The sequence below is a fragment of the Engystomops pustulosus genome, chromosome 5 (genome assembly GCF_040894005.1).
Source record: "Engystomops pustulosus chromosome 5, aEngPut4.maternal, whole genome shotgun sequence".
Lineage (NCBI taxonomy): Eukaryota > Metazoa > Chordata > Amphibia > Anura > Leptodactylidae > Engystomops > Engystomops pustulosus.
In genome coordinates this window covers 93188548-93210597 of record NC_092415.1, presented here as the reverse complement: position 1 = coordinate 93210597, position 22050 = coordinate 93188548, and the positions used below count along the sequence as shown (strand labels likewise).

Below are 22050 nucleotides of genomic sequence, written 5' to 3'. Positions count from 1 at the left end.
TCAGTCTTCTGAGCGCCAAAGTGTCCGGACTGGTCATGGTACATTTCCAGTACTATCTTGGCGTCCCTCCTGGGAATCACAATCTGGTATAGCCGGTCATAAGTGATAGGGTCCAGAAGTCTTCTCTTTAGCAGCCCCTGGTGCATGCTCAGAGTCTTTCTCTGGCGCCACAATTGAGACAGTTCTCCATCAGCTCTTCTGCGCCGGATTCTTTCAGGCACTCGCCCACTAGAGAGATAGTCCATTACTTCTCCTATGGCACGGCTATCAGCCTGAAGACTCATCCAGAGGTCCTTTTCCGCAGGGGGCTCTGACTCTTCTTGAGGAGTAGCTGGCGCTGCCTCTGTCGGTAGGGAGTAAACTCTCTGGGCATCTTGACGCACAAACCGGGCATAGAACGCTGGCATCTCAACATCTTCCCACTGAGCATCAGTGGAGGGTCCCTCCCACTGGTCAGGGAGACGGGACAGAGCGTCGGCGTTGTCATTGGTCTTACCAGCCCGGTACTTGATGGCAAAGCTGAAATTGGCAAGTCTGGAGGCCCACCGTTGTTCCAGTGCTCCAAGACGTGCGGTGTTCAGATGCGCCAAAGGATTATTGTCTGTGAAGACAGTGAAAGATGATGCAGCTAGGTAGTCCTTGAACTTTTCGGTCACAGCCCAGACTAACGCCAGAAACTCCAACTTGAAGGAACTATAGTTCTGGTCGTTTTGCTCCGGTTCTCGGAGGGAACGGCTGGCGTAGGCTATGACCCTTTCAGTTCCGTTTTGGAGCTGGGATAATACCGCCCCTAGACCTTGCTTGCTGGCATCAGTGTATAGGGTGAAAGGCAGACTATAGTCTGGATATCCCAACACCGGAGGTTCAGTCAGCCGTTGCTTGAGCATCTGGAAGGCAGCTTCTCGTTCGGCCGTCCACTCAATGGATACTCGGGAACGTTGGCTCTCTTTTGGCAGGCCCCTTAGAAGCTCTTGCAGGGGAGCCGCCAGCTGGGCAAACTTCGGGATGAAACGCCTGTAATAACTGGCAAATCCCAGGAAGCTTTTGATGTCCCGTACGGTTGATGGGGTAGGCCAGTCGTGAACAGCTGCAATCTTCTCTGGATCTGGCTCAATTCCATGAGCGCTCACCACATGTCCCAGGTACTTGACGCTAGGTTGTAGCAGGTGGCACTTGGATGGCTTGACCTTCAACCCATGTTGGGTCAGGATTTGGAAGACTTCAGCCAGATGGTGGAGGTGGTCTTCATAAGTCTTGGAGTAGATGATGATGTCGTCCAAATATAGCAGGACGGTCTCGAAGTTGCGATGACCCAAACATCTCTCCATCAGCCGTTGAAATGTGCCTGGGGCGTTGCATAGCCCGAACGGCATGTTGTTGAACTCGAACAGGCCCATTGGGGTGGTGAAAGCCGTCTTCTCTCTGTCTTCCGGCGCCATGGCCACTTGCCAGTAGCCACTGGTCAGGTCCAGGGTAGAGAAGTAGGCAGCTGACCCTAGGGCTGCGAGGGATTCCTCGATTCGAGGCAGAGGATAGGCGTCCTTGTGGGTGATATTGTTGATTTTCCTATAGTCAACACAGAATCGAAGGGTTCCATCCTTCTTCTTCACAAGGACCAGCGGGGCAGCCCATGGGCTGCGACTCTCCCGGATAACGTTGGCTGTCTTCATCTCTTGTACCAGCTTCTTCACCTCTTGGTAACGGGCTGGAGGTATGGGCCGATATCGTTCCTTGATAGGAGGATGAGAGCCAGTAGGGATGGTGTGTTGGATCAGAGTAGTCTGCCCAAAATCCAGTGGGTGTTTGCTGAAGGCCTGGTGGTGCTTCATAACGACATCCAGGACACCTTGTACTTGGTCTGCAGGAGTAAAATCGTCGTCTCCAATATTGAGCTCAAGCCACCAGGATTGCTCGGCAGGCTCACCTTCAGCACTTTGCTTCACTTCCAACTGTTGGGAGGCAGACAGAGCGGTTTCCACCAAGTCTTCAGGATGCACGCTGAAGAGAGTGGCTACGGCTTGGTACTTTCTCAGATCCACTGGGGAGTCTCCCACATTTAGTAGTCGAATGGGTACTTGTCCTCGGGACACAGTGACTAGGCTCCTGGCGGCTAGAATGGGCAGGTCTTCATCCGCGGGTAGAGGTTCTACTATCGCCTGGTAGTCTTGACCTTGGACGCCCATGCAGGCTCGACACCATACTAACGTCTCAGTCCCAGGTTGAAGGCGGACAGGTTGGGGATCCTTGATCCGGGCTCTGCAGATTTCTCCATTAGGGCCAGCAAACTTCTGTTGCGGCGCTAGAACCTGCATAGTCTCCTGAATTACCTTCCGGGAACCGTTGGGCACTGTTGGCAGGGAGTCGTGGAGAGCCTTCAGCACTTCAGGGTAGCAGTTGCGGAGGACATTGGTACCCAGTACCAGGGAGAAGTTACCGTTTTCGGGCACACGTGTCACCACTACGCCCTGTCTGGTTAACTCAGTGTCTCCAATGGTTAGCGTGGGCTCCCAGTAGCCGCGGATGGGTACGGGTTTTCCGTTCGTAGCAATAATGTTCAAGTAAGCCTTGGGAGGCTGGATTAAGGATGCTTTTCCTCGGCATTTCTCAAAGGCAGCACTCCGGAGGGTGGTCACTTGAGAGCCGGTATCAATTAAGGCCGGTAGGGTAACTCCATTGATGGTTACATGAACCATGGGGCGAGTCCCCACGAACCTGGGCATCCAGTTAGCATCTCGGGGACTTACAAGTTCTTCCCTTGGAGGTCGTCCCTTAGCTCCAAGGGTTTGTCGTTTAACTGACGACAGTCATTCTCTTCATGCCGATATTTATGGCAGTAGCTGCACCGCTGACGGGGTTTCTTCTGACTCCAGGTGCTTAACGACTTCGCTTCTTTTGGGCGCTGTTTAGTCGGAGATTCACGAGGAGTAGCTGACCGTACCGGGTTCTCTGGAGGTTTCCTCCTCATAGCGGAGACAGTCACTTCCAACTGGGTCAACCGATTGAGGATTTTATGCAGGGTGTCCGCCAGATTAGAGACCTGTCCTGCTAAGTCAGCAACTTCCGTAGCCGCAGGAGTAGGTGATGTCGACTGCGTTGGATAGCAAGCTAGAGCAGATTCCTCCATTTCCACGGACTCAGGCTCTTTCTGCGGTCCAGTAGGCGGTCGGTCCCCTAATATGTCAATGGCAGTTTCCTTAAACTCAAGGAAGGAGGCCTGGGCATGTTGAGAAGAGATGATCTTTAGTTGACACCTTTGATTTCTATCAACAAGTCCATTAATAAATTGTTCCCTTAAGGTTTGATCAGAGGTTTCAGCGTCTTTGGGCTCAAGGCAGGTGATGGCCTTCCATGTCTCCTGTAGGGAGAGGGCAAAGTCTCGGAGGGACTCTTGGGGCTTCTGTCTTTTCCCGAAGAATTTCTGCTTCAACTCGGAGACAGTACACTTGTCAAAGGTATTGCGTAGCCTATCAAGAATCTGGACCACATTCTGACACTGTTCTCGGGGCCAAGACTTGACTTCCCGGAGAGCGGGTCCTTTCAACTGCCCGATGAGGATGCCCACTTTCTGTTCCTCTGTAAACGGACACAGGGCAAAGGTGGCTAACAATTTGTCTCTGAATTCAGAGAGAGTGTGTGATTCTCCCTCGTAGTGGGGTAACCAGGGGGCCCCCGGATAGTAGGGCATAGTCAGAGGCATCATGGTGGGAGTCCCAGGGACACTAGTTGTAGCAGGGCTGAAAGGACTCTCTGGAGGACTTAACATGCTCCGGTACCCTGAGGAGGGACCAGGGGACAGGACTTGCGCCAGTCCCGTATCTTCGTCCTGGGCGGACATGACTGGCCTAGCTGAGGGAAGTCTGTAGGGTTACACAATGTCCGTTGCTATGGGCGATGGCTAGAATGGGACGTGGGCACTTTAAGACACAGTCACTATTCCCTGGGAGGTGAGCCAATAACCTAGCGTCGGAAACAATCTCTACCCCCCTTTAACTTCCCCAGCGGTACTCACTCAGGATCAGCCGCGGTGACAGGACAGCTCCGGTGCACGAAGGTCTCCGTTCCCGATGTCCGGCAGGCAGCAGGGGCTCGGTGATGCTCAGCGGTGTTCTCCTCCAGTCGCAGGACACGTGCGCCGGAACTCCGGATGAGGCGCACACTGCTGGCAGGCTTCAGGCGCGGCCTGCGCCGAAATCCAAGATGGCCGATTAACCCTCTTCGTTGCCGGCTGCACTCGCTCCAGCTCCTCCTCCACGGTAGTTCGCGCCACTCGAGCAGGGGGCGGAGCCTAGTGACGCCTCTGGAGTTCCCGCCAGTGAGGATTTGGCGGGCTGGAAATACTTGCTGCGCCACACGCCTCTGAGGTAAATGCTTCAGGCGCAGCAGCGCCGGATGTAGCAGAGCTGACACAGTTCTTGCAGGAATTAACCTCTTGAGTGCTGGAGCGGCGCTCGACAGCACGTGGCAGCAGTATACCAGTTCAATGTGAAACACACAAATACTTGGGCCTAAACCCGGATGGCAGCAGGGTTAGGCAGCACAGTCTTTTAATAAAGGAAAGTCTTTAATGCCGTGATAAGGCACAGAAGTAAATATCCTGTTCGTGACGCCACTTGCAACATCCCCCACCGGGGCCTAGCCCTTGAGGTGAGGCCTGGTGACAGCCGGGGCCCGCGGTACCGGAGTGGCTGGCGGTTGCGGCCTAAGCACGCTATCGTCACGGTGCTTGGTACGGGGGAACCGGAGGGCTGTCCTACAGCCTGGCAGGTCTCCAGCAGGGTGGTGTTGGCAAGAAATGATGAGGGAGCGGCTGCTATAGCGGATCTCCCTGGGGCAACCCCTTAGTGTCCCGAGTGTGAGTCTCTGGGTGATGGACAGGGTGCCGGTGATGAAGGCAGCCGTATTAGCAGGGACCAGACGGAGACAGAAGTTGAAGAAAACAACTTACAGTTCTTTATTTGAACCGCAGGAACCGCAGCAAACGTGCCTTTAACAGGTAGGTAGGGTGCCGAGATGTGAGTTGGAGGGAGCCTCAGGAGATAGTTCACCAGCCTGGAAGTAGAGGGCAGGCTGGGAGGCAGCTGTGTCCTGGTAGGAAGCTTCAGCTTGTCCTGTAGGGCTTCAGGTATCACCTTCAAAGGTAAGATGATACCCCTTTTTCCTCACTACACTAACTCTAGTCTAATGCTCCACTCTTCAGAGGCAGGAGCTAGGCTCTTCCTGCTCTGGTATGGGCTAGACAGAGATTGCTCACTCACTCACTGATTCTCCTACACTGGAATCTCTCTCACTGAGAATCCCCTAATGTTCTGATCTGAGCTGAGCTCAGACTAAACTGTTCTCCAGAACATTCCTGGCCAGAGGTCCTATTACCTTCCTTTGGTCAGGTGGTGGCTGCTCCTCCAATCACATCTCAGCTTACAGAGCACAGGATGTAACACATATCATTGGATAACAGCATCTGGCATTATACAAAATACTTAACTCCTGCCTTGCCAGGCAGGATTCACCACTGCAATACCGCTATGTCCTATCAGGACCATGTAGTGTAATGGAATTACATGCAGGTGGGACGTATTCGCAAACCCTCCCTCGCCATTGCATCGGCGAGGGTGTTGCACAAACTTTTAATATAATTTACCCCACAGAGAAACCACTGAGCGGCACAGCTTGAGATATCCTTAAAATGTACTGGTTGCTGCATAAAGAGGGCTTTCTTTTCTAAGCTTAATTTAGGGGTTTTTGCTTATTAAAAGAATAAGCTAAAATGTCTCTCCTTTATTCAGTCATACTGATGAGTGGTTCTGTATACTATGGATCAGTTCTTAACTGGACACTTACACTGGACACTTACACTGTGGTCATCTTCTTATATTGTTTTCCATGGCTTACTTCCTTTTAAAATTATGCTAAAGAGTCTGAGGAACTCTGGTGGCTGTTACCAGAGCCCCTCAGTGATGTCTCTTCACTTGTTGTTACAATGAGCAGAACAGGTCTCCCCTCCCTCTGCATTCCCTGCTGCTCCTAGATTACACAGGGAGAGGGCGGAGGGAGACATGTTCTGCTCATTGTAACAGCATGTGACGTTGCAGCGATGAGGGGCTCTGGAAACACCTACTAGAGCCCCCCAGGCTCCTTAGCATAATTTAAAAGTTTATTTCAGAAGAAAGGAGTCCATAACAAATATAAGAAGATTACCACACTAACAGTGCTTGGATCTATGAGTAAGTGCTCCTCATTTAATCATGCTTGATTTTAATGGTAGATTTCCATTCACATTCATTGCAGTGGCTCTGGCTTCACTTTGATATTTACCTCTATTTTCTAGCAATACAAAGGATTTTATTGAACTGCTTGTTTCATGCGTACATCCTACACAGACCTAATGTTTGATCTTCCATCATGTCTATTGTTTAAGTATTCATTCAAGGTTTGTTCAGATTTTTCTTACATTTCTGCAGATTTCTCGTGCTCTCCCTTTTTGTTTTTGTCAAGTGTGATGTATTTCAGGTTATGATTTCATCCTGACCTATTATGTTCTTTATCATGTCTACCGAACGATTCTGTTCACTACACAATACACCACAATATAATGCACAGCCCACTCCTCACATAATACCTCTTCTCCCATTATCATCAAAGACTTCCATATTATTTGCTCTGTTATTCACTATTGTTTTCCCTCCTTCTCTACTCTAATTACTTTCCTGGCAATACACCCTACTGGCAGCCTTGCCCCTGTAATTAGCTAAGTCCCACTTTCCTTTTTCAATCCATTTCCAAGTCTCAGTTTTGATTCTATAAATAATCTGTTTAATAGCCATTATCTTAAAAAATGACATAAGTACATCAAATTCTAGAATGTAATCTCTGATAAGCCCCAGCTGCAAAGCGTTATGCCAGCTACTAAAGAATTAACCCCCCTTCCGGAACCCGCACATATGGCATAAAAGTTCCATGTTTAGAAAACCTCGAGCTCTAATGTACCTTGATATTACCTGGATAATATATTTTTAGGACATTAAGATCAATAGGGCATTAATTGTTTTGGCTAGAAAGCCCCATAAACACCATGGGGGCATTTATCATACGCCAACGATAGTCTCCGCCCCTCCAGTATTGTCATATACATCAGGAAGCTGTGCAGTGTCCAATTTTATGCCATGCCCTGCCTCCTGTAGAATTGCATCATAATCTGTAGCCTTTAGTTCTGACCATTATTCGGCTGCGCTCCCCTTTGCCAACTGTAGTCAGCTGCGGAAACAATTGTAATTACTATTGGCTCACAATTCCTTTGTTTGTATTACAGGAAACTGGCGCAGAATGCCTGATAAATCTTCCGCTATAACCCTGTCTACATTGTATGCATAAGTGTCTGCTTGTTGGGGATTCTATCGCTGATGCCCATAGCACAATGACCCCCAGCAATTACCTAGAGGTCATTAGTAGGAAACCATTAGTAGGATCTTTATTTTAATGGGCCAAACTTTATTATTCCAGAAATTCTTTGAGGAGAATATCTCATACGCTGTTGCATTGTGACTTACCCAGCACATGATGTTAACCCCGCCCTTTTTGTGCACGATAAATATTGAGAGGTTTAGGTCCGGCCTTGGGCTTTAACCTGCACAAGGAAAGGGCGCAGGCTGTAGCTAGTTGTTAGCCGGCTATAGCTATACCTAGTGAAGGGAGTGACCCACTCCGGTGCCCGGCATGGTTGTGAGGTAAGGGGAAAATAGTCGCAATTCCTGGCCTGTGCAACTAAATCAAGCTTGGATTTATCCCCCCTACCTACCCTCCATTAGTATTTACAGCCTTTAAATGTCTTCATATTGGTTACACAGACATGAATGAGCTTAGTTCTAAAATAAAGATTATCTATTTGCATAAACAATTTTTTTATTAAATATATAAAGGCTTTTAAAATCATTGCAATTTAAATGAGTTTTTGCATCATATCATATATTCACCATAGAGAAGGGATTCTTATTTTACACACATAAATTTTGATATTTTTTTTAGCTTGAGGTGCTCCCAGATCTCAAGAAATGCCACCCTACATTCAAGCGCTTGCCTATTGTTTTAGGAGCTGCACCCTCCTGGTGTGTTTCATATGATAAATGTAATATTTGGAGAGGCAGGTAGTGGAAGGACATGTGATCTTTCCAATGGTACATGTTTATGTGCTTGTTCTTTATATAAGTCCTTTGTGAGCCGAGGCCTCTCTTCTGTATCATTATGTATCACTGATGGTTTATGTATTTACAAAGCATGAAGAACATCTGTTCTCAGGTACCATGGAAACAATGCTTCCTCTGGAGAACATTATTGCAAAGAGACTAAAAGCCTGCTTAATTAAACAGCCCAACCAATCAGGCGCACATCATTGCCATCATTTTTGGAACATGACTAACTTATTGCTTAGGTACTTCATTGAGTGTTTACTGACCCTACAGGAATGCCTTATTATAGACCTCGGATAATTTGCTGGCTGAAAGATCTTTGGCCAGCAATTAACACCATCACGCCCTACATTAGCATGCATTGTAGACATGGCCAAATGTGCACATTAATCTATCTGAAGGTAGGAAAAGACAAGGAGATGACTACAATAAAACTTAACAGGAAAAATCCGACCTGACATGGTGATGCATGGCCATACCTACTTACTACCTATCAGATTAGGTTAATACACATTCAAATTGGCCAAAAATTATCGAAATTGTGAGTGCCAATGTCTGGAGCAGCTAATCCTTTTGGCCTTAAAGGTGTTTTTCACCAAAAAAAGTCTTCTAAAAATGAATCAAGTGCGACAGCACACACCCAGCATACACATTTGATCTCCTTTCATATGGAACCCGCTATGGAACATCCAACTCTGTAGGTTTCACTCACATCTTCTTTGTTGTTTCCATTTTCCTGCTCTGTTTTTCAATCAGAACAATGAAAATACCAAAAGTGATAGATTGTTGCTTTATAGACATGAATGGCCCTAGTGGACACCACTGCCAATCATTCCTGAATTTTAGGAAGACAATAAAAAATTGATATTTTGGATAAATTCTACCGATGCGTCTATATACAGTATGTGGATGTATTTCAGTTCTAGACACAACAGTATATACAGTATATAATGAGTAAAGTATGTACAGTATGCATGTATACTGTGTGATTCATACAATATGCATTGGGGGAGCAATTGAAAAAAGCATGCTCTCACACATGCTCATAAACACTCAAACACAATATAAATGTAAAAGTTCAAAAGCTTCACTCCTTCTTCAAAAGGAAACAGTTCTGTTTGGATAAGGGTCACTCTTAATGATCCCCACACGAGGTCCAGCGCTGCCGGTGTCCAAACATTCTCGTGTTTAAACCCGTTGTGGGTTCTACATGGAAAAGGGGATATAAAATTGTGCAGTTCGTCGAGGCATAGGTAGAAAAATACTTTTTGTTATACTCACAAAGAAGGTTAAAAATATTGCATATCAATTTAAAATCTTTAAAACCCCAGAAAGACCTCTCCTGACCTTTGGTTTCCCCTCATAAAGCTTATTCCTGTAAAAGCTCCGCCCTGTTTACCATAGAAAAAGGATAATGCACTTGTATTTAAGAAGTGTCTGAGACACAATTGTGTTGCACGCCACACGTTTGTGCACTATACCCAACGCAACACAAAATTCTGCACATAAAGGGAGGTTCTGGTGCACAGTCAAACCATGTGCCACATTTATCATGAAGAGTCCACCAGAATTGTGTTGCAAGCCCTATGTTAAAGGTGCACCATAAAAAAGCTGGTGCGCTCTTTCAGAGCAGTGCAGGGAAGCACCAGATTCATTCAGAACGTGCGCCACAAAATGAATCAAGCGCACTCTACACAATACACAGGCATACTGCACATAGGGCAGTTTGATCTTCTTTTCATAAATGTGGGCCATTGTCTACCTATAAATATAAAGTATGTGTGTATGTACAGTATGCATGTATATTGTGTGCTTCATATAATGTGCAGCATCATAGAACATTATCTATGTACATATCATTACAATGTATATTTGTCTACAATATGCATGTATATTGTGAACATTATCTGCTTATTTATATACAGTTTATTTCTTTGTTCAGTATGCATGTATATTGTGAACATGATCTACCTTTTTCCCATTCTGAAACACCTGGGCCCCCAGGAGTATTCTCTGGACCTCTGGTACTATGGTGCATATAGAACACCTATAAGGATGTGCACATGTAAATAACTTCACCTATTGTTGATCATCAATAGTTTTCACAACATGCATCCATCCATTTTCTCAGATATTTTACTGTTATACAAAAGCAAAATGCAACAAAACCCCTTTGTCTAATATGTTTGCATTTTTCCATGTGCAGATGTTCCAACAGTATTAATAGTAAATGCAATATTTTATTTTCTGCCATTTTAAGTCAAACAATGGCATTTGTGCTTGTAGCATCAATATTTTTCAGACAAATGGGTTTCAATGCTCTTATCGTACTGAGGAGCAATCTAATTGAAATTCTCCACAGCCCGGGATGTCAACGCAGAAACTAGTTTCATGTTCTTATACAAAACGAAAGTAGACGTTCCAAAAAATTGTGATCTTTGGGGAAATATCCTATGAAGAGGTCAGGCTCATGATAGTCTTTTCAGGAAGAGCAAACTCATCTCAGTAGCTGAAGAGCAAATCAAGCAACTCAGTCAAGCACTAATTATATGGCCCAACTTTCAGCCACACTTCTATCAAGAAGCATTGCTGCCACCTATTGGCAAAAGCTGTCATAGCAAGTGCAAAACTCAAAGAATTACCTGTTACTTTCAGAACATTACAAATAAAAACCGAAGTCTAAACTGTTTGTGGCCATCAAACTAATCCACGTGCAGCCTGTCATTACAGAACTGATAATTATTTTTCAGAATGATGTCCTTATGACTGTATTACGGTACTTAAGTATACGGCACTTTGAGTTGTTTAATTGGACGTGGTACAGAAATTACATTGATTGGGTACTTTAAGCATCTGGACAATTACCTCTGACGTTCTAAATGACATACTTACTGCCGTATGGTAGGATATCAACAGCATTTCTGCAGGTCATTTCTGCAATATTACCCATTTCTTCTCCTGTCTTTGGCCATTTGAAAAAACCACTCTTTCATTTCAAAGTGAAGTGTACTTTTCCGTGTAATATGTTGTCTAAGCAAATTTCACCGTTATTTTTTTTCCCTCTAGGCATAATTAGAACAGCTTTAACAAACATGGACCGAGAAGCAAGAGACTATTATGAAGTGACTATCCAGGCCAAAGACATGGGTGGACAGCTGGGGGGATTAGCCGGAACCACCACTGTTAATATCACTCTCAGTGATGTGAATGACAATCCGCCCAGATTTCCTCAAAGTAAGTGTATTATCATCATCAGCAGCAGCTTGCGCAGCTCATCAAGTGCCAAGTTAACACACTGACATAAGGCTTCAGTACCAAGAAGGAACATTAAAGTACTGTTATGCCGTTCATTTCTAACCTAAAACCTTGAAAACTGTGATTTATTAAAAAAAAGTGTTAACTTATTTTGATCTAAATGATTGCAGAGTGCAAGTTCATATGTTACCCAACTGATGTTTTAGCTAAACTTCTTTCAAGTTCTTAAGATCAACTTGTATAAACTGAACATTAAATGCTTGGTTATGCTGGATTTGTGGAAATTCTACATTTAACACTATCTGGATTTATCTGCTAATGAGGCTAACACTAGAGTTAAATTTATAGGGGGTCATTTATCTTTCATCGTTTCTTTTTCTGTTATATTTGCAACTTTATTTGAAATGCTTTTGCATTTTTTTAGTTTTCGCAGTGCTGATATATCTTTAAAATCTATATGTGGACTTGTGTGGCAATTTTGGTGCTAGGAATAAGTTACAGAAGAATTTTGTGTGACGTAAAAGTTGCAAATAAAACAACAGGATCACATGCCTGTTAAATTACCCTCTAAGATATATCAAACAAGTCTAGAAAAAAAAAGACTGTCACAAATATCCAGACTAAAGATAATTGACCCCCATAGTGTTAAACATATACTGTAAGTGATCATGAGATGTCTGTGTTCAGTATGATTAAGCCTTTGATAGGATTTGTGTTTAGAACACAATCATTTTAATATGTTTTCTCTCTGTCTGCCTCTCTCCATTTCCATTTTTCTTTCTTCTACTTCCCATTCATTTCTTCCACCCACCTTCCCTCTTTTCATGCTTATGTTCTCTGTGTGGCCCCTCAATTACTCACTTCCATCCCTTAATCTCATTGGTCTATTTTCTCTTCACTTCCTCTCTCTCCTATCTTCCTCTTTTATCTCTTTTCATACTTTGGTCCTTTCTCTCAATGCTACCTCTCTAATACTCCTGTGCTTCACTCACTGTCTTTTCTCTTTAAACTATCTTTTTCTCTCCTTCCTCTCTCTCTCTCTCTCTCTCTCTCTCTCTCTTAATCATCATCAGAACATTACCAAATGAACATTTTAGAGTCATCTCCTGTAAACTCTACTGTTGGTAGAGTTCTGGCAATGGACCTAGATGAAGGAGTTAATGCCGAAATGAAATACACCATTATAGATGGAGACGGTTCTGATATGTTTGATGTCACAACAGACCCAACATATCAGGTTGGAGTGATTACAGTAAAAAAGGTAATCCTTACTTTCATAAGACAATGAAGAGATACTCTGTGCACTATTCTCTGTTCACGGTTAAGGCTACCAGTTTTTGAAGATCTGTCCTTCAGGTAATGCATAATGAGAAGGAGTTCACATTTAGTCATGCAATTCACCAGCAGACTGTGAGTACAGACCCATCCAAAACAGTCAGTAATTCATTTAATGATTATGATCCATCATTAAACAAACTTAGGAGGCCTCTCATCCTAAAGTACAAGTTTGGGCTAACATTGCTAGAGACTTGACAGCTCCTTGGCACTGATAGCCAATGATGTAGAGGTCATGAGATAAACTGTAGAAAGGGAAGACTAAATTGAAAAGGTCTGAAATATTGTAATATCACTATGGGTGATGAATGGATTGCCATTGTTGTGTTTATTACAGACGTCATCCTGTGGATACACCATGAGACATTCTCAGCACAGCCTCAAAATATTATAATTTTATCTTAAAGTTCAGAATGACGTCTGTCCTAAATTTACAAAACATATCTATTTATTGTTAATAATAAATAATTATATACATGAATATATACATGTATTAAATAAAAACAGATGAATAAAAGTTTGGTTGCAAAAAACTGAGATTTCAACTGGCCCTTAGGTGTTTCTGTATATAAGTAATGCATTGCATCATAATATATAGACTGGATATAACACCATCACTACAAATGCACATTTTGGGGCATATTTATCAGGACCTCTGCACCACGTCCGCTACCTTCACTACTATTTGCCCCAAACCGCCACCTTCATGCTAGTGGGTCGTGAAGGGGCATGAGGGGGGGAAGGGTGGCCAGCCGAGCGGCCAGCCGAGCAGCCAGCAGAGCGGCGGGGCTATCATACGCTGGCTCACGAGCACTAGCATATGATAAATGTCCCCCTTTGCCTCCATACAGAGATGCTTATGAAGAAAAGGCATTGAGGGGTATTTATCTGGGCTTCTGCACTACGCCAGTGGTGTATAAGCCCTGAAATAATCGCAAATGCTAGCTTATTGAAGGTGGCAATTATTTCTACGCCAGGTAGGGTCTGGCATAGAAAAATTGCTACACAGGCCACTGCCAGATACATCAAGTGACCGGATAGAGCTATTAAATGCAGATGCATGAGTAGCAGCGTATGATAAATAACCCCTACATCTTGTATGACTCATATCTAGACATCTGTCTTTTCTCATGGATGGCAATCTATATAATATACCTTAATTTAGACCCAAAGTTGTAATGTAGAACTTTGAACAATTTGGACAAAGTATTTTTAAAGACCAGCACTTGGTCTGGAAAGCAAAACTTAAAATCACTTGTTTATAATTTTAATAGTTTCCAATAGTTGTATAAACTTCTGCTTTCTCTTAATTTCTTCTGGAAATGCTGAAGAATTTAACGTGTTAATGTAGATGTGTAAAAAATGTTATTACAAAAAAATTGCCTATTGCTGTTTATGCACTAATCCTAGCATTAATGTAGCTAATTTCCAGAAAAAAATATTCTACAGTAGTTCCAAAACTTATAAACATGTAGGTCCCTAAAGAGTAAATGTCATTTGTACTTATGTTGGAAGGTCTGAATATTTAGGAATATGCAAATTGAAAGTGGCAACTTTGTATTTGGATTTTAGCACCTTTTCAATGATTGACAATACCCTCCATATGGTGAATATAAATTTAATATGAATTACACTAACATGCTAACTCTCGACCCAGATTGTAGGCATTTGTTGCAGTAGTTTATTTGATTGAGAATTAAGGATTGCTCTGCCTGTGAACGGCAGCAAAATTTTGCTTTTAACCACATTGTACTATAAAATTATAAGATTTTAAAGTGTTCACCATTACCTTAGTTTGTTTTTCATTAAGGAATCCAAGGAAATTCAGTAGAACATGGTAACTCCCTTGGGTAGCAACACACAAACCTATATAGGACATATATTTTGTTACATGAAATCTTGTTGTTTAAAAAAAAAACTGCTCATCCCTTTTTAAACATATCTGGAAATGCCCTGCCAAGACAAAAGCTAAGATGACCCCCTAATAGCTGATTTGGAGAAAGTAGGCTATGCTGCCACTATATGTCGCCCCTATCAGAGAAGCTTAGTTCCACTGGGAGTCTGCCAAGTCGTCATTTTAATGTTACGGGATTCACCAATATGTCCAGTGAGTACGGGATATCCAAGCATAGTGATACTTTTAACAATTTACCCAGAAATCTCCATAGTAGCCCCTACTCCCTTTCTATATTCTCATATTGATAAAGGGATTTGCCCATGAATGGAAGTTCTCAAGTTGTAATCTCCTAGTGAAGCTGACTTGGTAAAGATAACTTCTAACCCCTTATTTTGCACGTTTACTTGTTTCATTGCTGCATCACTGCATTAGATGCTCACTGTGACACTTCCTGATTTCTCTGTGCTATGAGATGCTGTGTGCTGACAATGTGCTTAGATTAATTTGGTACAGGGTTTAGCTAGAATTTATATAGCTTATGAAAATTCTACTAATATCTGATACATAGAATAAGAGACAAGGCAGATCAGAGTCATGAGATGTATGTAAGACACACTGACACACTCGGCACTGCTATCTCACCTAATCAATCAAACACACACTCAGCACTAGCTTGCCTCTCAGGAAGTGCCTCTGTCTCTGCTGCTCCCTGCCTCCCCACCCCTACTCCTACAGTTAGTAGACATGATCATGTGAGAGTAATCAGATAAAGTCCACATATGATACCAGCAATTATTCTAGACATTTTCTATGGGGTTCAAATTCCATTTTCTGATATGTGTTGTTTTTTCATATAAAATGGTGCTTTTGATTTGTAAAAACAAAATATTGCGTTACCCAAACATTCCTGTAAGTAGACCTTTCTTCTATAATGTATCTGAGCAGACAGGCTATGTAAATGAAGTCTACTGTCTGACTTATTTTATCCATAGTTGCATTTACAAACTATGCATTTTTCATTTCAATAAAGTAGAGCATGGATTATTTATAAACCAATAAAACTCATGTGTTTTTTTAATTGCAACTTGAAGATCCATAAATGCTAATTTTGCTTAGACAAAGCTGTCTGAGATAAGGCAGATGGAGAATAGCTTGTGCGCAGAGTATAAAAGTAAGTAAAGTATTGTATATGATAAGGCTGTTACTCTGCGGATACTAATAAATTGTCCTATATTAGGCAACAGTAAAACCACAGACATATATACTGTTCTGCTAGAACAAGTCACAAAGTAGCAAGCACAGACAGCTTGAAGCAATACATCACACAGGCCAATTCACACTAAGAATATTTAATTGTGAATTATGTGGAAATGCTATAAAAATAGTCCAATTATGGCTATCTCGCTAAAACCACATTTTCTGTTGCTGACATTTTTAAGTTTGCTTTTGTAAAAGTTCTCTTAGGTAATTTTTAGAAGCAAACAAGTCAATGAGAATGATTTATCACAGTTTATCCCTATTATATCCCTATAAACCCTATTATCACGGTTTCTCTTTTTGCACTCCGTTTTGTGATTTTTTTTTTTGCTGAATTGCTTTTGTGGATTTGCAAAAAAAAAAAAAACTTATTTACTTGCACAGCAATGTTCGCCTCAAATTTCGGCACAAAAAAAATACTTGCACTCCCTTGCTATGTGCCCCAAAATGTTTAAATCCCTCTATATTTAGAAGTATTTAGAATGTGAGGGATGCAATATTAAACTCATCCTATTTCAAGAATAACTCATTACATTATAATGAAGAGATCTACAGTTTAGTGTCCATTGACCCCACTTATACTATATTGCCAGCGCAATAATAGAAAGAATCTTTGTTTATGTAAATGAACCGTGAATGTTACCAAAGCAAGATTAAAATCTACTTATGATTTATGAGTCCATACTATCTGCACATACTAACATTGCAAAACACTTTATTTAATGAGTGGGAAGTGTGAATTAACGCATTTAGATTCTTATTTGTCTATAAAATCTCATCCAGGAGTCAAAAAATGTGACATGGAAAGCCTCATACTATTTAAATTGTTCTCTATAGATTTCCAGTAGCTGGCATAAAACCAGAATAAGAAGCTATCTTGGGCTGAATGCACATATGGGGCCATATTTAAGAAGGACCTTGCGACAGTTTTTGGTCGGACTTTGCATGTTATTTTATGTTCAAACCGCTTGCACATGTATTTATGAAGTGTCCGCACCACATATATCACGCAACGTTTCACTGCACAATTGGACCGTGCGGCAAATTCAACATGCAAAGTCCGACAGAAGTGTGTAGCTCACCCCATGTTAAAGATGCACAAAAAAATTGGGGGCAGTTGGGCAGTGTGGGGGCTCCAGATTCATAAAGAATGGGCGCCAGAAATCCTGAATCTGGTGCTCCCTGCACACTACACAGACAAACTGCACAAAGTTTTTAGTAAATGTGCCCCATGAGTTTTTCCTGGGTAAAGAAGCAAATAAAAAGAAGTGTTATACAACTCCAAGCTGACTTCACTCCTAGCTTTGACTCTGCTGCTAAATCTCTGAACAAAGACAACAAAAACTCCATTTATCTCCCCAGCCATATACAATATTTACAAAACAGTTTTCCTGATGTTTTATTGTAACACTTGATTATTTATTTTCTTTTAGATCTCATGTTAAAGAATATCCATAACAAAGTTATTCTAGAGAGCTAACATAATATATTGTGCATATTAGATAAAAGAGGAGCCAAAGTATGGAAGCGTGTTATTTTCTCTGTTTGCCTGTAAAGACAATAAATCAATAAAAAGAACAATAAATCTTATGGATTTTCTTTCAGCCACTGGACTTTGAGAGCAAGAAAAGTTACACACTGAAAATTGAGGGTTCAAACCCACACATTGAAGTACGGTTCTTCAACCTGGGTCCATTCCGTGACACAACAACTGTGCATGTCAGTGTCGAAGATGTGGATGAACCTCCTGTGTTTGAATCTAGCCATTATTTTGTAGAGGTTTCTGAAAATGTAGACATTGGTACAACAATACAGATTGTTTCCGCAAGAGATCCAGATGCAACCAATAACTCAGTCAGGTGAGTAGCTATAGCTGATGTTGACAAAAATCTAAAATATACCTAAAATTTGGAGTCGGAAAAATCGGTATGGTTTTTGAGCGATACTGTCAAAAAATTGAACCCCACTAGACTACTATTCTCAGGAAGATTATAAAATGTGCTCTCTACAAATCCAAGTGTGGGGTGGATCACTTGAGACGATCCCTATGTTCAGTTTCTAGTACCTGGGTTTTGGTGTCATATTAAAGACAAGAGAGTCTCATATAATCTTTCATACTTGTGGTTCTGTAACTTTCAGAACTGGAGATACAGGTAGCTTAAGAAAATCTCCCATCGAAATCTAGCATGATAAACCATGGGCACTTACTCATAGATTCAGACACCATGACTGTGGTAATCGTCTTATATTTGTTATCCATGGCCTCCTCCATGGCCTTCTAAAATAAACTTTTAAAATGTGTTTCCGGAGCCCCTTAATGATGTCCTTTCACCAATTGTTACAATGAGCAGATTAGGTCTTCCCGCAGAGGGAGGAGAGAGAGAGCAGGGCGAGGGTAAGACAAGTTCTGCTCATTGTAACAATAGGGGTCATTTATCTTATCTCTGTATGTTTTTGTTTTTACCTGTGTTTTTTTCATCTGCTTCTTTGGTAATTTATCAATCTCACTTTTTCCTTGTGTTAGATTATTTTTTTCTTCAGATCTCTTTGTTACAAATGTCACACAAATGTCCCACGAATGTCTCAAGTCATTTCTTTCCATTTTCTAAGTTTTCCTTAAGTATGGTTTGGTCTGGAGTTTTTGTGCCAAAAAATGTTATTAGCACAGCTGAGTATAAATAGAAATAGAAGAGAAATGAGTTTTACTGGCGAAAAAATAAATTTCCGGTGGACATTTCAAAATGTCCCCAAAAAGGCGCAAAATAGTACACAGTATATAATATACAGTATATAGTATACAGACTATAATAAAGCATTCACAGATCTTCACCAAAGGTCACAGTGGGCAGAGGAGGCTGTCTTTAACTAGGGGTCGTCTGTAAGTCGGATGTCCTTAAGTAGGGTGTCCTTAAGTTTAATGGAGTAAAATATGGTGAAAAGTTCCCTTTAAAAGCAATCTGGCCAAATGGTGCAATATACTATATACTATACACTGCATGACAGTACAGGTGGTCCCCGACTTAAGAACACCCGACTTATAGATGACCCCAAGTCACAAACAGTCCTCTGGATGATGATAATTTACTGTTCTTTTGCCCTAGGCTACAATGATCAGCTGTAACAGTTTTTTAAGGTGTCTGTAATTAAGCTTTATTGTTAATCCTGGTTTTGATGACAACCCAACATTTTTAAACATTTCTCTAATATTTAATGTGGTATACAGTTGTAGCCAGCTTTGAAGTGTGTATAGAATATATATACAGAGTTTACTGTTTTTGTTCAATAAGAGCACCACCTGTTTATCCACTAGGTCTGGCATATTCCGTATATAAATCCGACATTTATAAAAATGGGCATTTAATCATATGAAGTAGTGCCATCCCACCTTTCCTTTTGCCTCCATTTAGAATATATATACAGGCAGTCCCCGGGTTACGTACAAGATAGGGTCCGGAGGTTTGTTCTTAAGTTGAATTTGTATGTAAGTCGAAACTGTATATTTTATAATTGTAGATCCAAACAAAAAAAAATTTGGCCCCAGTGACAATTGGAGTTTAAACATTTTTCTGTAATGGGACCAAGGATTATAAATAAAGCTTCATTACAGACACCTTACAGCTGATCATTGCAGCCTGGGACTATAGTACAGCATCCAGAAAGCTTCACCAGAGGTCAGAGGGGTCTGTATGTATTTATGGTTTGTCTGTAAGTTGGGTGTCCTTAAGTAGGGGACCGTCTGTATATGCAGTATATTCATGTATATTTTAGATTTTTTTAATGCATACATATTAATGTTCTAATTCCAAAACCTTAAATAATGAAAAAAAAATTATATTAAACTTAATCGCTAATTACAATCCTAGAACAAAACTTTGTGATAAAATGTAAGGCTTTGTCCTGTGGCCTGCATATGAAGAGTAATATCAGTTCAAAGACTAGTTATTAATTGAGAAAATGGAGAATTCAGAACAAAGTTATAGCCTGTGCAGCTTAGCATTAGTCATTAATATAGCACAATGATCATAATCTTTAATACTGATCTGACCTTCAAATGTCAATGAGAATATGTTGAAAGAACTTGCAAGAGATTCCTAACAAATCAAACCCGGAACTCATTTTAAGATGGGTGCTGAATGAACTGGCCGGCTTATAAGGAATTAAAGGGTATTTGGCCACATATAGTGAAGGAAGGTGGCTGTTTTATTAAGGTTTTATTGATGAATATCATCATCACTTTTATTATTTGGGAAGTCACTCATAGTTTTAAAACATTGTACTTTTAATTGAAATTCTTAGATCTTATCCAGAATTTAATACTATACACTAAGTGGAAATTCTCTGGAGCATTACTATGGTATGTTTTAGTATGCTCAATGTATAAAGACATTTTCTTCTAGGAGAGAATTCCTCATTAATACCTTTCTAAATGTCTTATATTTGTTTCTAGTGTGCTCAGTTTCAAATAGTGAACAATAAATAATTAAATAATTGTAATCAATTTTCCACAATAAAATACATTTAACCATTAAGATAGGGCAGGAAAGCGTTAATTGAATGCCATAGGTTACATAGCTTACCAATATAAAGTGATGGCAGGGACATTGGCACCTCATAATATACCAAATTATTTAATGTTGCATTAGTGGATATGATAGTGTATCTAGATACTGTTAATGAAAATTAAGTTATTCTGGAGCTTAATACATATACCGTATATATTTGAGTATAAGCCAACCCGAGTATAAGCTGAGGCACCTAATTTTACCATCAAAGTCTGGGAAAACCTTTTGACTCGAGTATAAGCAAAAATTCATTGGTCACAACCTCCCCAGTATATAGCTAGCAATCTCCCAGTACTATATTGCCAGCCTCCAGCAGTATATACCCAGCCAAGCAGCCCCCAGTAGAATATAGCCAGTCAGCCCCAGTAGTATATAGCCATCCAGCCCCAGTAGTATATAGCCAGCCAGCCCCAGTAGTAAATGGCCAGCCATCCCCCAGTAGTATATAACCGGCCAGCCCCCTGTGGTATGTAGCCAGCCAGCCCCCTGTGGTATATAGCCAGCCCCCAGTAGTATATATCCAGCCCCCAGTAGTATATAGCCAGCCCCATCTAGAATATAGCTAGCCCCATGAAGTATATAGCCATCCCCCTTTAGTATATAGCTAGCCCTATGTAGTATATAGTCAGCCTCTTTAGTATATCGCCACCCCCTGTATTATATAACCAGCCCCTGTAGTATATAACCAGCCCCCTGTAGTATATAGCCAACCCCCTTTAGTATATAGCCACCCCTGTGTAGTATATAGCCAGCCGCCTGTGGTATATTGCCAGCCCCTGTAGTAAATAGCCAGACCACTTTAGTATAGAGCCTGCCTGCCACCAGTATGCCAGCACATAAAAAAATTCACGTTTCTTACACCCTGGGCAGGTCCTCTTCTTACTTCATGTGCAGCAGCTGACATCATAGCTTGTGCACCGGCCGGCGTGGGGAATTTTCAGCAAAAAAATTGTGCTGAAAAGCTCGGCTTATACTTTAGCATATATCGTAATTACATGTATTAATATTCCCAAGTCAGTTTATAAAATCTATTTTCTTCAAGTAATGATAAAACCCAAGCTGTCTGTAGCCAAAACAGAGGGTAGCCAAGTGTTGTCTCAATAACAATCTATATGAGGGTAGCTCCCCTAGCAGTGGCTGCAGAAACCATTTGAAGAAGGCAGAATAAGCATTTTCCTGTATTTTCTCTTCCACAATGGGCCTCATAACATCCATATGGTCTGCTTCCAAGGATGGTATGGCAATGAGAACAGTCATTGGACATTGTGTTTCATCCAGTTCACTGGACGCATGGATGCATTACACACAACTAATGTCTTGTATAATGTGTGTACGTGATAAGACATGTCTTTTAGAGATGAGCGAGCACTAAAATGCTCGGGTACTCGTTATTCGAGACGAACTTTTCCCGATGCTCGAGTGCTCGTCTCGAATAACGAGCCCCATTGAAGTCAATGGGAGACTCAAGCATTTTTCAAGGGGACCAAGGCTCTGCACAGGGAAGCTTGGCCAAACACCTGGGAACCTCAGAAAAGGATGGAAACACCACGGAAATGGACAGGAA

At 41.8% G+C, this 22050-nt stretch overlaps 1 protein-coding gene across 6 annotated transcripts in view; it reads left to right on the top strand.

The window, feature by feature from the left end:
- The window catches only part of CDH20 (cadherin 20), a 328467-nt gene that overhangs the window by 269063 nt on the left and 37354 nt on the right, over nucleotides 1-22050 (top strand). For all 6 annotated transcript variants that reach the window (XM_072152733.1, XM_072152734.1, XM_072152732.1 and 3 more), the window contains 3 exons: nucleotides 11247-11414; nucleotides 12509-12696; nucleotides 17530-17783. In XM_072152733.1, the coding sequence (XP_072008834.1) occupies nucleotides 11247-11414; nucleotides 12509-12696; nucleotides 17530-17783 (610 nt within the window). The remainder of the gene's footprint in view (nucleotides 1-11246; nucleotides 11415-12508; nucleotides 12697-17529; nucleotides 17784-22050) is intronic.